The 14,116-nt window shown below is 58.8% G+C and overlaps 1 protein-coding gene across 1 annotated transcript in view; it reads left to right on the top strand.

The window, feature by feature from the left end:
- The window catches only part of SH3RF3 (SH3 domain containing ring finger 3), a 201,904-nt gene that overhangs the window by 134,154 nt on the left and 53,634 nt on the right, over positions 1-14,116 (top strand). Inside the window, exons 6-7 of the mRNA XM_065891475.1 lie at positions 2,611-2,616; positions 10,547-10,620. Of these exons, the coding sequence (XP_065747547.1) occupies positions 2,611-2,616; positions 10,547-10,620 (80 nt within the window). The remainder of the gene's footprint in view (positions 1-2,610; positions 2,617-10,546; positions 10,621-14,116) is intronic.

Here is a 14,116-nt window from a genome sequence, read left to right as displayed (position 1 = left end):
GTCAGTCGAGAGGCGAAGTGTGGGAGCCACGAATGAGATGACCGGGCCCTGGGACCCATTTTCCCGCAGTGACACTTGAAGTGAAAGTTGAGACCAGGCTCAGGGCTTTAGTGAGCGTCGTCAGAAAGGGTGCCGAGGTCAAGGGAAGCAGTTTGCAACCTGGCTGTGGCCCTAATTCAGCTGTCGGGAGACAGGAGGGGTGGTGCTGAGCGCCTGTGAGTTGAGGGCCAGCCACCAGGGCTGCGAACGGCAGGTACCAGCGTAGGTCAGTGGTCACGGGTGGGACCCAGAGACCAGCCCCGCCCCCTCTGCCCCGACCTCCGGCGCCACCTTCTGGGTCTGCATCCTCAGACTCCAGCTGCCTGCCTCTGGCGGCCCCTCGCGCCCTGCGGTAACGCTGCCCTTCACCTGGGTGCTCCTGGAGGTGCCCGTTGCCTCCCAGGAGCTCTGAGCACCTTAGCGTGGCCTGAGGAGCCCTTCAGACTTCGGCCACCACCCTGCCGTCTTTCTAGCATCTCCACCGGTCTCCCCTGCGCCATCCGCAGAGATCCTGCACCTGTGCGCCCGTGCTGGCCTGGCTCCCCCTCCCCCCGCGGCTGTTCCTGCCCCTCCCCGCCCCCTCCCCCTCCCCCTCCCCCTTGCGGCACAGACACGCGCCCACGCACACGAAAGGCCTGCAGCCCTCTCGCACCCGCCGACCTAATCTTTGGCCTGCAGGGCTTTCCCCTGCATCCATCGTGGACTGTGTCGCTTTTGTCGCTAGTATTCATGGCCTTCTCCTCGACCCCTGGACTCGGAGGTCCTGGGCAGGGACGGGATGTCGCCCACCCTGTGTGCCGTGTCCTGTCTCCTGACCCCGCACCCGGCCGTCCCTCCTCGGGTGGCCATGGGACCCGAGTCAGCCATGCTGCATTCTGAATGGTCTGAGCATGAAACACCGTGGCTCCAGGGATGCCACTTGACGCCCCCCTCCGTGATGGCTCCCACGGGCTCAGGGCCCACACCGCCGGCTGCCGAGAGGGCGCAGCTGTGAGGCGGCCAGCTCGCTCCCGCACGCCGTGTGTCCACCACAGGCAGCGGGGCTCCCAGGGGAGCGAGGTCGGGCTGGGCCTCCGATGCCCGCCGTGCTCACACTCGACCCTGATGAATCATTCCTCCCTGCCGTGCGGAGAAGTCCAGGCTCGGCCGAGGTCCTCATGAGCAGCGGAGCACCGCGGTCACCTTGCTGCTGGGGAGGGAGGGTTAGCGGGAGGGACGGGGAAAGAGGCTGTCTAGACCAGCTCCACCGCGCAGGGTCCAGATGTCTGCTTGCTGAGGTCGGGGGTCAAAGGAGGTGATTGCCCACAGCTCAGAGCGACCTGTCATCAGGTGACCCAGGTCGCCCCCCCCACCCCCGCTGCCTGGGAAACCCCAGGGGGTGCAAGGAGCTCCTGGGCCGGGCAGCGTGGCCGGTTATGCCCCGGAACGGGCAGCTCCAATCCTCCAGGCCTGCTTCCCGCGCACACCGCGCGTCCGCCACAGGCGGGGGGCGCTGCGCCCTCACCCCGACACCTGCAGCTGCGTGGGCCGAGCCCACCTGCCACCTGTTCGGTAGATAGGAGCCTTGCTGGGGCAGAGCCACACATGCTGACTTGCATGTCGTCTGCCCAGCTGTTTTCAGGCCACAACAGCGGGGCTGGTGGTTGTGAAGAGACCACGTGACTCAGGGACGCTAAAATTCTGACCACCCGGCCTTGTGCAGGGCCGATGGCCCAGTCCCGGGCGGCAGTGTACCCACCGCCGTGGCAGGGGTGGCGTGTGGCCGCCAGTGCACTGGCCCCTACAGGCTCCCACGTGGAGATGTTCAGTGGCCAAAGCAAGTCCTCCCAGTCTGGCTCTGCTCAGTGGGGATGGGGGTGGAGTGGGGTCCAGGGCACCCAGGGGGAGCCCAGGTGTTTGGGAACAGCCCACGGCACCATTTCCCTAGAGGCTCCGTGTTGTCTGTAAGCTTGAACTGCTCGACGCAGAGGCCGGCAACCTCGGAGAGCAGAGGTGACCCACGGAAGCTGAAACCGGCATCTCTGTGCCCGCCGTCCGTGGACGGCCGTGGGTGGGGCCTGCACCCAGCAGGCTCTCACCAGACTCGGTGTTTCTCAGCTTCAGAGAGACCACGACTTACAGGCCAGCTTCAAATAAGCCAACAGAAGCTCTTGAGATCAGAAAGATGTGCTTTAAAATCAGTGAGGAGGGGAGTGTTTGAAATTCAGCAGCGAGAACATCAAAAGGGAGCATTTCTCTAGCCTCTGAGGAGTGAATTGGAAGAGCCCTCCTGGAAGCTTCCGGGCGTCTTTCAACGCATCCGCCTGTGTGTGGGGTGGCCTGCAGCCCCTCTCGCCACCTCTTCTTGTGTCGGCCCGGGGCAGGCTCTAAGCGGGGAGTGCGGGCACCGACGCGCCGGGCTCCCCGCTGTCAGCCCACCTCCAGGCTCCTGCGCGCACTGCCCGTGGGGAGCCTGGGCTTGTGTCGAGCATTTTCAGAAAGTTACAAAGGTAATTCTGTGCCTTGTCCGGAGCAAAATAAAAAAAAAAGTACCAAGCAAGCACGAGACAACTAAACCGTCTCATCCTTGAGGACGTTGTACAAGAAGAGCTTTCCCTGCAGACGTGGGCAGTGCTGTCCCGACTCGCTGGCTGCAGGAATGAGAACACTGGCCGCCCGGCCCGGGCTTCTCGTCCACCACGTCAGCTGCCGACCTTGTCTGTTCTGCTGCGACGTTAAGGGCAGGGACTGCTGGGCGCCGGCCATCGCCAGCGGCTGAGGGACGGGCCCCTGGGCCTGGTGAGCTGCCGGCCCCTCCATCCTCCCTCTCGTTTGGCGAGCTCTTGGCTAAAGGAGCAGCCCGGGCAGATGCAGGAGGACCCTTGTTGGACCCCAGCCCCTGGGACCAGCTGGCCCACCAGGCGACAAGGACACCGCTCGGGGCAGGGAGTGCGTGGAACGGCACAGGGAAAGGCTGCAGCCGCTGGGGGGTGGGCCTGCTCTGGAAGGAGGCGAGGCCTCCTGTGGGACTCCATGTCTCCTTCAGGCCCTGCTGCAGAGGCTCATGGCTCATGGATGAGGATGCTCAGGACCCTCCCCACCTCCCCGCTCCTCTCGCCCAGCCCTGCCCCTCCCAGGCCCACCATGTGGACCACGGTACGGGCGCGGCTGCACACCCAGGCCCTGCAGCCGTGGCCCGACCATGGCCACCACTGGCCGGCGGCCTGGGAGCTCGGCCGAGACGGAAGCTGTGCTCGGACCCTCAGTGCCCGCAGGGGCCCTCCACACGGGGGCTCGCGGATACATGGATGGACGACAGACACGCTGAATGGGGCTGCGGGCTCTTGAGTCCCACCTCTCCATAGGAGGCACCTTCTGTTTGAAGGCAGGAGACAGGTCACTGGGATGTGAAAGTCATGCATTTTGTGCAAAGCCAGGGATGATGCTTTCGTCTGTGGACACACGTGGAAGTGGGGGGTGGTCTACACTAGCTACTGGCACCTTCCTGTGAACAAAGACCACCAAGCAGGTGGACTCGTGTGTGGGGAAGCAGAGCGAGGAGACCGCCTGTGACTTTTTTTTTTTTTTTTTTGCGGTACGCGGGCCTCTCACTGCTGTGGCCTCTCCTGCTGCGGAGCACAGGCTCCGGACGCGCAGGCTCAGCGGCCATGGCTCACGGGCCCAGCCGCTCCGTGGCATGTGGGATCTTCTTGGACCGGGGCACGAACCCGTGTCCCCTGCATCGGCAGGCGGACTCTCAACCACTGCGCCACCAGGGAAGCCCCCAGCCTGTGACTGTTTTTGGTGGAAAAAGGCTCCACCTGTTGGTTCAGAGTCGAACCTCGCGATGCCCGATGGGTGAGAAGTAGCCTGTAACTGCCTCCCCCAGCCCCCAACACGTTAGCGCTTTGCGATTTTCACCCCTGCACTGAGCAGGTCAGCCTGTCCCGCTTTTGGCACAGCTGTGGCCGTTTGTCCCCGCTGCTGGCCCCGTGGGATGAGGGCAGAGGCCAGAGGCTTGTCCTCTCACTGCAGACGACACCTCAGGCGGGTCGGCCGACTTCTCAGCGTGCTGGACTGCTGCCGCGTGGGCAAGAGCAGCTGGGTGCCAAGAAAACCTTATTTACAAAAGCAGGGACAGCACGGCCAGATGTGACCTCGGAGGAGTCTGTCGACCGCCGAGCGGACCTGGACTCAGAAGCTCAGGACTGAGTCAGTAGTTTGTGGGCCGGTCGGGCCACCTGAGGTGAGCTTGGCCTCCTGGTTGCCTCTGCCTCAGGTGGCCAGCCAGCTTCCTGGGGCTGATGGACAGAACCGGGGACGTTCTGTCGGCACAGAGCGACCGGCTCCCTCTCCAGGACAGACCGTCTCCTCCAGGTTCCTTGGCCTCCGACCTCCAGCTGCCAGCCCAGGCTCCGCCCACCGTCCTCCCCGCCCAAACCCCTGGCCCTGCTGGCTGTTGGGTGTTCTTTTTGAAACCAAAGAAAGAGTCGGGCTGTAAACATTTTACTCTGAAGCTGTCTTTGGGAAGCACGTCCCTAAGAGCCTGATGTTCACCCCGTGTCGTGGAGTGGTGGCGTGCGCTGAATGAAACGTGCCCGTTTCACGGCTCCTTTTTAGGGTGAGGACAGTGCTTTCTGGACACGTGTTAAAAGTTAAAGTGAGGGGTTTCTTCCTAGGGTCTCGGTCTGTGTCAAGGAAGGCAACTTGGAGCCCTCTTTTAGCGGGGGTGCAGCTTGCCAACCCGCAGACCCTTTTCCCTTTTTTAAATCCCAGTGGGAAATAAAAGGCCTGGCTCGCAGCTACTGCTCAGCGGCCCCGGCAAGGGCAGCAGTGGAGCCTCTGGCATCTGCTAGCGACCTGACGGTTTAGAATCAGGGTCCGGGGGCGCTCGGCATAGACTCCTGTCCAATGCCTGTGGGCTGTTGCTGAACGAGGCCTAAGGGATCACTGGAGTCGCCCACTCCATGGGCTCAGTGACCCCAAGGACTGAGCCACTGGCATCCTCACACTGTTGGTGGCTCCCCCGGGTTGGGCCGTGCTCGACTTCTGGGCTGAGCCCCAGCACGCGTCCATTGCGAGTCCGCTGAAAGGAATTCCACCTCATCACGGTGGACCACCTTCCCACGTCGGGGCCCCGTGTGCATGGGGCTGCGCCAGGCCCGGGGGGAGGGGCGGGGTGTCGCCAGGGTGCAGGAAGGGTCTGTCCCCAGGCTGTGGTCCCAGTTATTTCTGTCCAAAAGCAGCTGGAGCCCTCACCTCCCTTCCTTCCTCCTTGCCCGATTCCCTCTCTCCTGCGAAGCCTTCACTAATCCCTTAAGGCCCAGAGCCATTTAAAAGTAAGCCATTAAAAATCAGAGCAGAATCAGCCTCGGGGCCCTCAGCCGGGAGGAAACAGGCCCCAGTCCTGGCGGGAAGCCTGTTCCACGTTGCAGCCAGAGGGCGTGGGGCACGAGACAGCCTGGCGCTGCCCCGAACGACCTCAGACAGACTTCCCGTCCCACCCCGTGTGTCCCAGGAGCCGTGCGATAGGGTGTGGCCGTGCCTCCGGTCAGCGCCGTCCTCCCCGGGCTGGACTGCTACAACGTGGAGCCCCCTGCAACGCCTGGTGCTTGCGAGCCCTTAACCCTGAGAGGAGGCCCCCCGTGCCACGATACCCCTGAGGGTCAGCACACAGCTGCCTCCCGGGCTCCTGGAGGGACCGCCATCTCAGCAGCCGCGTCCTGCTCTGCTGGGTCTGTGTCCTCGGCTGTTCACAGCTCAGCTGCCGGCGGGGGACACCCCTTCACCTTCCATCGACAGGAACAGAGATGAACACGGGACCCAGAGGAGGATGGCTGGCCCCACCGGGGAGTCACAGCCCGGGCTCCCACCACCGGGCACAACGTCCCAAAGGGCCTTCATCTGGGCTCCGCACTGCGCAGGGGGGAAAAGTCAGAGCCCCGGGCTCAGTGGGTGGAATTTTAGATGGTCTCCATCTTGACCTTGACCTTGGGAAAAAAGGGTTGTCACAGGTGTGGCCTCTCATGCCCCCGATCCAGCTCTAATGGAGGGTCTGGCCGTGAAATTCCACTTTCTTGCTTTGTGGCCTTCGTGTGTCAGGTTTCAGCTGAGGGCCAGGCTCCTGGTGAAGCTGCTCCCCGTGGCTCCTGTAGGGCAGCCTCGTTGCCCCAGCGCTGGGGGAGCACCACAGGCCTGCTGCCCCAAACACGTGTCGCGCGGAGTTGACGGGTGGGGGTCTGGAGGCCCACAGCCATGGCCAGCCTCTCCCTCTGCCCTGGAGGCAGGCACCAGCCTCCTCTGCACGTGTCGCCTCCTGTTGAACTACGGCCTGAGTGGCCGGCAGGCAGCAGGGTGCAGAGACCCCCGGCGGGCCACCTTCCAGGCACGGTGGGACTCAGCAGCCCCCAGCCGGGTCATGGGGCTTCCCGTGTGGTGCCTTTGGCTGGTTGGCTGTTTCAGGAGAGCTTATTTGGACAGGAGGCCCTTTGACAAGAGCAGGGTCACGGGTCTGGCTCCGTCCAAGCCAGTCGCGTGGGCCCTGCCGCCCGGCTAAGGCCCTTAGGCCCCACCGTGGCCAGCAGTGCCGGGTCTGTCAGCAGAATGGCCGATCATCAGGGTCCCCTCACGGTCCTCTCCTGTCCTCTCCTGGCCCCCCACAAAGGCGGCTTGTGTAGAATCCAGTAAACGTGGGGTCACCTCAGCCATAGCTTGATCTTGAAACAGACCTCAGGTAGTTGAACTCTGTCGTTCTGTGTATCTTACTTTGAAAATGTAGTGGAAAACCACTGCTGATAGTAAAACGATGGAAAATTTGAACATACAGAATTTTAAAAATACGAACTCAAATCCCAGCTCCCTAAGTAAAAGCATTATCATTTGTGTGTAAATTTCCCCATGTAAATGTACCTATCGTTTTACAGAAACAGGCTAAACCTAGGTGTCCAATTCCCTCACGCCATCCCGTTTGCTGTGCTCCCCCAGCCCTCCACACCCACCTGTGCAGGTCCTTCTCCCAGGTCGTATGGGGCTGTGTCGGTCTGCAGACGGAGTCTCGGGTCAGCCATCTCCTCTATCTGCCCTTTCTTGCGGCCGAATCTTCACCTCCTGTGGCTGCAGAAAGAAGGATGCCAGCATTTCCTGAGGGCTTGCTCAGAGCTTTAAATTACTGTGTCTAATATTCCAGCTAACCTAGAAGCTGGGGGCCGCGATGGCCCCATCTCCTCATCCCTCCAGGGCCTGTGTCTTCACTGCGTGATTTCCAAAGTCTCGGGAACCAGGGATTCATGTTTTGTCTGGTGTTCGGGTGGAGGGTAAATCCAGTCCCTGTCACTCGACCGTGGTTGGGGCAGAAGTCCACGGCTCGATGGCATAACCTGTCCAGGGTCGCACGCTGAGAGCTGAGGGCACATCAGCCCGGTGCTGACCCCCGAACGTACACGTCCAGGTCGTGCCCCCTCTGAGCCCCTGGTCGGCCTCCCCCAGGTCTCGTGCTCCATCCCTTCTCACGGCATCTCTGTCTAGCCAGTCACGGAGGCCGGAAACTCGCTCATCCCCTTCCTTCGCGCCCTTCAGCCCCTGAACCCACTAGTCGTGTAGGTAGAGGGGGAGTAACGCCCACCGTGTGCACGTCCTAATCCCCGGAACCTGCGAATACGTTGCCTTCCTTGGCAAGGGACAGGGAACTAGAGACGGAAGACGGTCCTGGGTCCCCTGCGTCAGAGTCAGAGAGAAGCGAGAGGACTGACCGCCTGCCCTGCTGGCTGTGAGGCCGCAGGCCTGTGAAGTGGTGACTCCGTGCTGCTTAGAGCCCTGGGCTCACGGTCACTCGCTGGCGCCTCCCCTGGGGACGGGGTGGTGGGGATGCACACGGCCCCCAGCATGGGCTGCCGGGTTCACGGCCAGCCTGGGGCACTGGCCGGCTGGGTGACTGTGAGCCACGCACCTCCTGCCTTGGGCCGGGGTTTCCTCATTTTGTGAAGTGGTGAGAGAAAGCAGCATCTGCCTACAGGCGTTTCTGCGGAGTAAATGAGTTATTCCCGGCGAAGTGCTCAGAGCAGAGCCTGGTCCCTGGTGAGCTCTGGGGCGGGGGTGGCCGCTTTTACCCCTGCTCTTACTCTCCTTACCCACGGCCTCCTGCGCATCCAGACCCCCTGTCTCCCTCTCATCACCCTGACCGCCGATCCATGACTGACCGTCCTTGGCGGAGATGTGGGCTGGTGCCCTCCCTACCAGGTGTGTCTTTGGCCTCCAGGTGTCTTTGGCCTCCAGGTGCCACCCAGGATCCACAGCTGGCTCGGGGGGCTCCCGGGGCTCCCCCTGCCCCTGGTGCTCCAGCCTCTGCTTCCAACCTTGCTTTCTCCTCCTCCTCCCTTCACTGGGTGCTCAAGGAGCCCCTCTAGCCACACCCAGTCTCGGCGCCTGTCGTGTGCTCTGCAGCCCTGCTCTTGCCGGGACCCCGTGTCTGTAACGACCTGCCTGACGCCTGTCCCCCCACTCCAAGGAAACCCCCGAGATCGCAGGCCATGTCCGCGCCCCCAGCCGGGCCTGGGCTCAGGTGGTCGGCGGACACCGCCTGCCCACTCCTTGTCAGCGAGCAGGGAGGGCCCCTCACTTGCTTGAGGGGAGCCGTGTGCCTGGGTGCTGTCTCCCTGGCTCCGGGGCTGTCCCTTCCTGGGGGCAGGCGTGCCCAGCGAGCAGGAGACCCGGAGTCTTTGGGCAGAAAGGGACATCCCCGCCTTCCTGGCTCCGCAGCATCCACACGGCAGCCGCAGGGGCAGGTCTGAGGAGCTGGGTCCCTCCCGCAGGTGCAGAAGCTCGGTGAGGGGGGAAGGCCTCGGGATGTCAGTGGCCTGGGGAGGGTCGGGGGGCGCGTTCTGTGTGGGTGTCACATGTTCTCAGTCTGCCAGAAGCTCCGAGTCCTGACGAGGAGAAGCAGTTCTGACGTCTGCCTGAGGGGCTGCTGACGGGCTGCGGTCCCCGGGGGACGGGGTTGGGAGGCTGCCTCGGAGACCAAACTTGAGGTTGGAGCTGGTCAGCGATGGGCAAGAATGACCCTCCCCGCACAGCAAGAGGGCCCTGAGGTGGTCGGTCCTGTGTGGGTTGTCCTGCCGCCCCAGGCCTGTTCCAGGTGCTTCTCTGTGATTTGTGCTTCAGTGCTCTTTGTGCCCTGAGAACACACACGTGGTGACAGGTCACCTTCCTCACCTGCCCGGGGCCAAGGCACCAGCAGCTCCTGAGGGCTTTGCCCAAGGCTGCCTGGCTCCCTCTTCATCTGGGTCCCTGTTCCTCCAGGGTCCCTGTCCTGCCCTTGTGGGAGGCCTCCAGGAGGGGAGGACACCCCAGCTCCCTCAGCTTTGAGATACCCCTGGGTGTCCCCATCTGGGTAGTTTCCTGGAGCTGCTGTAACAAACCAGGTGGCTCAGAGCAGCAGGCAGTGCCTGCTCAGCGCTCTGGAGGCCAGAGGTCCAAAATCAAGCTGTCGGTGGACTGGCTTCTTATGGGGCTGATGGAGACCCCACCCAGGCCCCTCCAGCATCTGCTGGCCGCCAGCACCCCACCTCCTTGGCTTGCAGACGTATCGCCCTCGTGTCTGCTCGCCACCTTCTCACCTCTGGTGTCTCTGTTCTTTTCTGTCTCGTGGGATAATCTCATCTCAGGATCCTTGCCTCATGTTACCCCTGCAAAGACCCCAATTCCAAATAAGGTCACCTTCACGGGCACGAGGGCCATGACTCGTGCACATCTTTGGGGATCAGAGTTCAACTCGCCAGGCCACCCAGTACCCTGAGCAGAAAGATGGGATGCCACCTGGGGAGGGCAGGGGTGGCACGAGCCAGTGTGTGGTGAGGGGACTCGGGGGACGATGCGCCTGGCAGGCTGGGTCTACGGGGTTCCCTAAGGATAGCCCAGCATCATCTTGCAGCCCAGAGCCCGCTGCTTGGCCCTCACCCAGCTTGCCGTGCACCTGACACTTGGCAGGAACCTCCTGCAAGGGGGCCATTCCTCCGTCGCCTCGCAGAATAGACCCTTGAAGCTTTGTGCACCTCGGGTCAGGCAGGAGAGGCAGTGCTTTACATCCTGGCACCCTCTAGCTGCCCCCCTGTCCACTGCCAAAGGGCCGATTTTCTTTAGCTTTGGGGGACACGGTTTCTAAATAAGCTGACGTGTTGGAGCATGAAAGGTTTTGTCTGGATTTTCTCGGCCAAACACAGGAGGAATGAATCCGAGTCCTGAGAATGAAGGCCGGCCACCTCACTGCCTCTTTCCATGATGGACGCAGCACCACGCTGTCCGAGCCAGATGCGGGCTTAGCGGTTTCCTGAGCTGCTGCGGGGGGGACGGGGGTCGCTGGCTGCCAGGCCCCCTCTGGACTGAAGGACGGTTACTAAACCCAGGCAGCGGGACTGGGGCCCGTGGAGGCCACAGAGTCAGGCAGCCGAGGGGGCCAGATGCCCAGACTCCACCGCGACTGCTCCCTGCCCCTGGAGCCTGTGTCCACTCACTGTCTCCTCTTGTCTGTTTCCAGGACGCCTCGGCCGGATGCACCCCGGTGGCTGAACAGCAGGGCATGGCTCCCAAAGTCCAGCTGCCCCTCAACGTGTGAGCTGCCGTTTACGTTTTTGGGGTCCCAGCCTTCAGTGCCCACCCCCCAGCTAGCGTGTCCGTGTGGGGTTTTCTAGCGCGCCACCTGCTTGGTCTGTGCAGCTTGCAGGACGGCTGGCGGGTTCAACATCACTGCCCCCCCGGCATCCGGTACAAGCGGGGGGCGGGGGCTCCAGATATTTGATGACACTTCCACTGGCCACCCAAGAAAGGGCCCCAGAGGCCCCCGAGGAGGTGGACCCCGCGGGGCAGAGGGTGGCCAGAGCAGCCGCCGTCACCAACTGCCCAGATGCAGCTCTGTGCCCACTGCCATCCAGTGCACAGCAGCTGCATGTCATCCCCAAATCGAGCCAGATGAACCGTTGCTGGGAAGTGAGATGCTTGTCTGTTTAGAGAATCTGCTCTTGTTAAATGACAACTCCTAAAAGACGTGCCGTTTAAAATCGCCATTTAAAGAGTGTTCCGAAGAATCATACTGCTGGCTGCTCTGTTATGTGGCAATGAGTTCAGTTACTTGAATGACCGTTTAAGGTGGAGAATATGAATTTGGAAACAACGTGGCAAGGTAGGAAGTTCCCGAGGTCCAGTGTGGCCAGAGGGACACTTAGAACCTGTGTAGTGGCAGAACAAAATGGATTTCAAGCGAACGATGCCTTTTGAAAATGCAGTTTGCCAGTCTTCAGAAGGATTCCTAGAAGGCGGTTACATCGCTGGTACAGGTTCACCTTCTTCGAGCCCAGGCCAGACGCTTACCTCTATCTGGTGGCAGACAGGAGTCCCTGAGCACCCTGCTGTGGCTGGGTGATTGCCGGAACCAACTAAGCCAAGGACACTGGGACCTACCTGTCTTGCATAGCTTCCTGAGGGGACGCAGGTTAGTAAGTGGTGTCTCCATGTCTTTAGGCAGAAATTCAGGCCTTGCCAACACTGGACAGAGGCACCGTCTTCCAACTAGCTCTCTGGATGAGTTCCAACGGCCTTCACTCAGACCTGGGGCCGGGGCACCCGGGGAGGGATGGGCAGGGGTCTTGCTCATGAGAACTGGGTGCAGGACTCTACTTGAGGAAGCAGGCCTGGTCCGTGGGAGACGGTGAGGCCTTACTGTAGTACCCCAAGTGCAAGGCGGGACAGGAGAGCTCATGAAGCACGAGGCCCGGGTGTTTCATCTTGGCGTCCCCAGCAAGGTGCCCGGAACGCAGGCTCTCAGTAACTCTTACTTGTTCAGAGAGAGCCGGATCCTCCCCTCCTGGGCGCCGAGGGTCCTGGCAGCAGCCCAGAGCCCCTGCTCTTGTACACCAGGTCAGCCACCCAAGGAGGCCACTCTGCCTTGGAGACCCAGTTCCTGGAGTATCACTCCCTGAGAGTCATCAGCACATCCTGGAGGCCTCAGCCACATACAGACCTTCCACATCACGGAGGGATTTTAAGTTTGGCGCAGAGTTTGGAGGGACTTCTTTCTCCCCCTGCCACTGCTCTGCCCTGGGGCATGAGGGGGTCAGTGTGGTCCCCAGCTCCCTGCCAACTCCCTCTGCCTCACCCCCAGAGCATGGCCGTCCCTGTTTGGGTGGAGATTTTCATTTGGGTAACAGAAGGGAGTCAGATACATCTTTCAAAGGGTGACAAGCCTTTTGGCAGTATTGTGTCTGCTGGTCATACATGGACCGTGGCCAGCACGAGCATACTGGACTACGGCAAGTTAACGTGTGCGTTCTGTGGCCGTATGGTTTGAAATCAGAGACACCAGACCTCCAGCTTTGTTCTTCTTTCCCAGGATTGCTTTGGCTATTCGATGTCCTTTGTGATTCCGTGCACATTTTAGAATTATTTGTTCTAGTTCTATGCAAAATGCCATTGAAATTTTGTTAGGGATTGCATTGACTCTGTAGATTGCCTTGGAGAATATGGCCATTTTAACAATACTAATTCTTCTAATCCATGAGCACAAAATATCTTTCCATTTTTTGTGTTTTCTTCAGTTTCTTTCATCAATATCTTATAGGTTTCACTGTTTTCACCTCCTTGGTTAAATTTATTCCTAGATACTTTATTCTTTTTGATGCAGTTGTAAATGGGATTGTTTTCTTCATTTTTCTTTTGGATAGTTTGTTGCTAGATTTCTGTATATTTTCATATGCTGCAACTTTATAAAATTCACTGATGAGTTCTAGCAGTTTTTTGGTGGTATCTTCGGGATTTTCTATGTATAATATCATGTCATCTGCAAACAGTGGCAGTTTTACTTCTGTCTTCCCAGTGTGGATTCTTTTTCTTGTCTGATTGCTGTGACTAGGACTTCCAGTATTATTTTATTTTTTAGAATTGGGGTATAGTTGCTTTACAATGTTGTGTTAGTTTCTGCTATACAATGAAGTGATTTCAGCTTTATGTATACATATATCCTCTCCTTCTTAGACCTCCCTGCCACCACCACCCCGCCCCCGCCATCCCACCCATCTAGGTCACCACAGAGCACCAAGCTGAGCTCCCTGCGCTATACAGCAGGTTCCCACCAGCTCTCTGTTTTACACGTGGCAGTGCACATGTGTCAGTCCCAATCTCCCAGTTCATCCCACCACCCCTCCCTGTGTCCACACGTCCGTTCTCTGTGTCTTCCAGTATTATGTTGAATAAAAGTGGCAAGAGTGGACATCCTTGTCTTGTTCCTGATCTTGGAGGAATTGCTTTCAGCTTTTCACTGTGGAGAATGATGTTAGACGTGGGCTTATCACATATGGCTCTTATTATGTCGAGATATGTTCCCTCTGTATCCACTTTGTTGATAGTTTTTTATCATAAGGAGATGTTGAATTTTGCCAAACGTTTTTTCAGTATCTATTGAGATGATCATATGGTTTTTACTCTTCAGTTTTTTAATATGGTGTATCACATTGGTTGATTTGCAGATGTTAAACCATCCTTGCATCCCTGGAGTAAATCCGCTTGGTCACAGTGTATGATCCTTTTAATGTATCAATATTTTTGAATTCGATTTGCTAATATTTTGTTGAAGATTTTTGCATCTATGTCTGTCAAGGATATTGGCCTGTAATTTTCTATTTTTGTGGTGTCCTTATCTGGATTCGTTATCAGAGTAACGTTGACCTTGTAAAATGAGTTTGTTTACCCTCCTCTTTAACTTTTTGGAAGAGTTTGAAAAGGATAGGTATTAAATCTTCTTTGAATATTTTATGGAATTCATCAGTGAAGCCCTCTGGTCCTGGACTTTCGTTTCTTGGGAGAATTTTGATCACTAATTTATTCTCCTTACTAGTAATCGGTCTATTCAGATTTTCTATTTCTTCATGATTCAGTCTTGGAAGATGATACATTTTTAGAAATTTTTCCATTTCTTCCAGGTTGTTGTTGGTGTATAATTGTTCTCAGCAGTCTCGTATGATCCTTTCTGTTTCTTTGGTGTCAGTTGTAACTTCTTTTTTCATTTCTGATTTTATTGGTTTGGGCCAGTTCTCTTTTTTCCTTGATAAGCCTAGTT

Source organism: Phocoena phocoena, chromosome 14 (genome assembly GCF_963924675.1).
Source record: "Phocoena phocoena chromosome 14, mPhoPho1.1, whole genome shotgun sequence".
Taxonomy (NCBI): Eukaryota; Metazoa; Chordata; class Mammalia; order Artiodactyla; family Phocoenidae; genus Phocoena; species Phocoena phocoena.
Note: the sequence above shows the minus strand (reverse complement) of the source record. Positions and strands in the feature narration are given on the sequence as shown.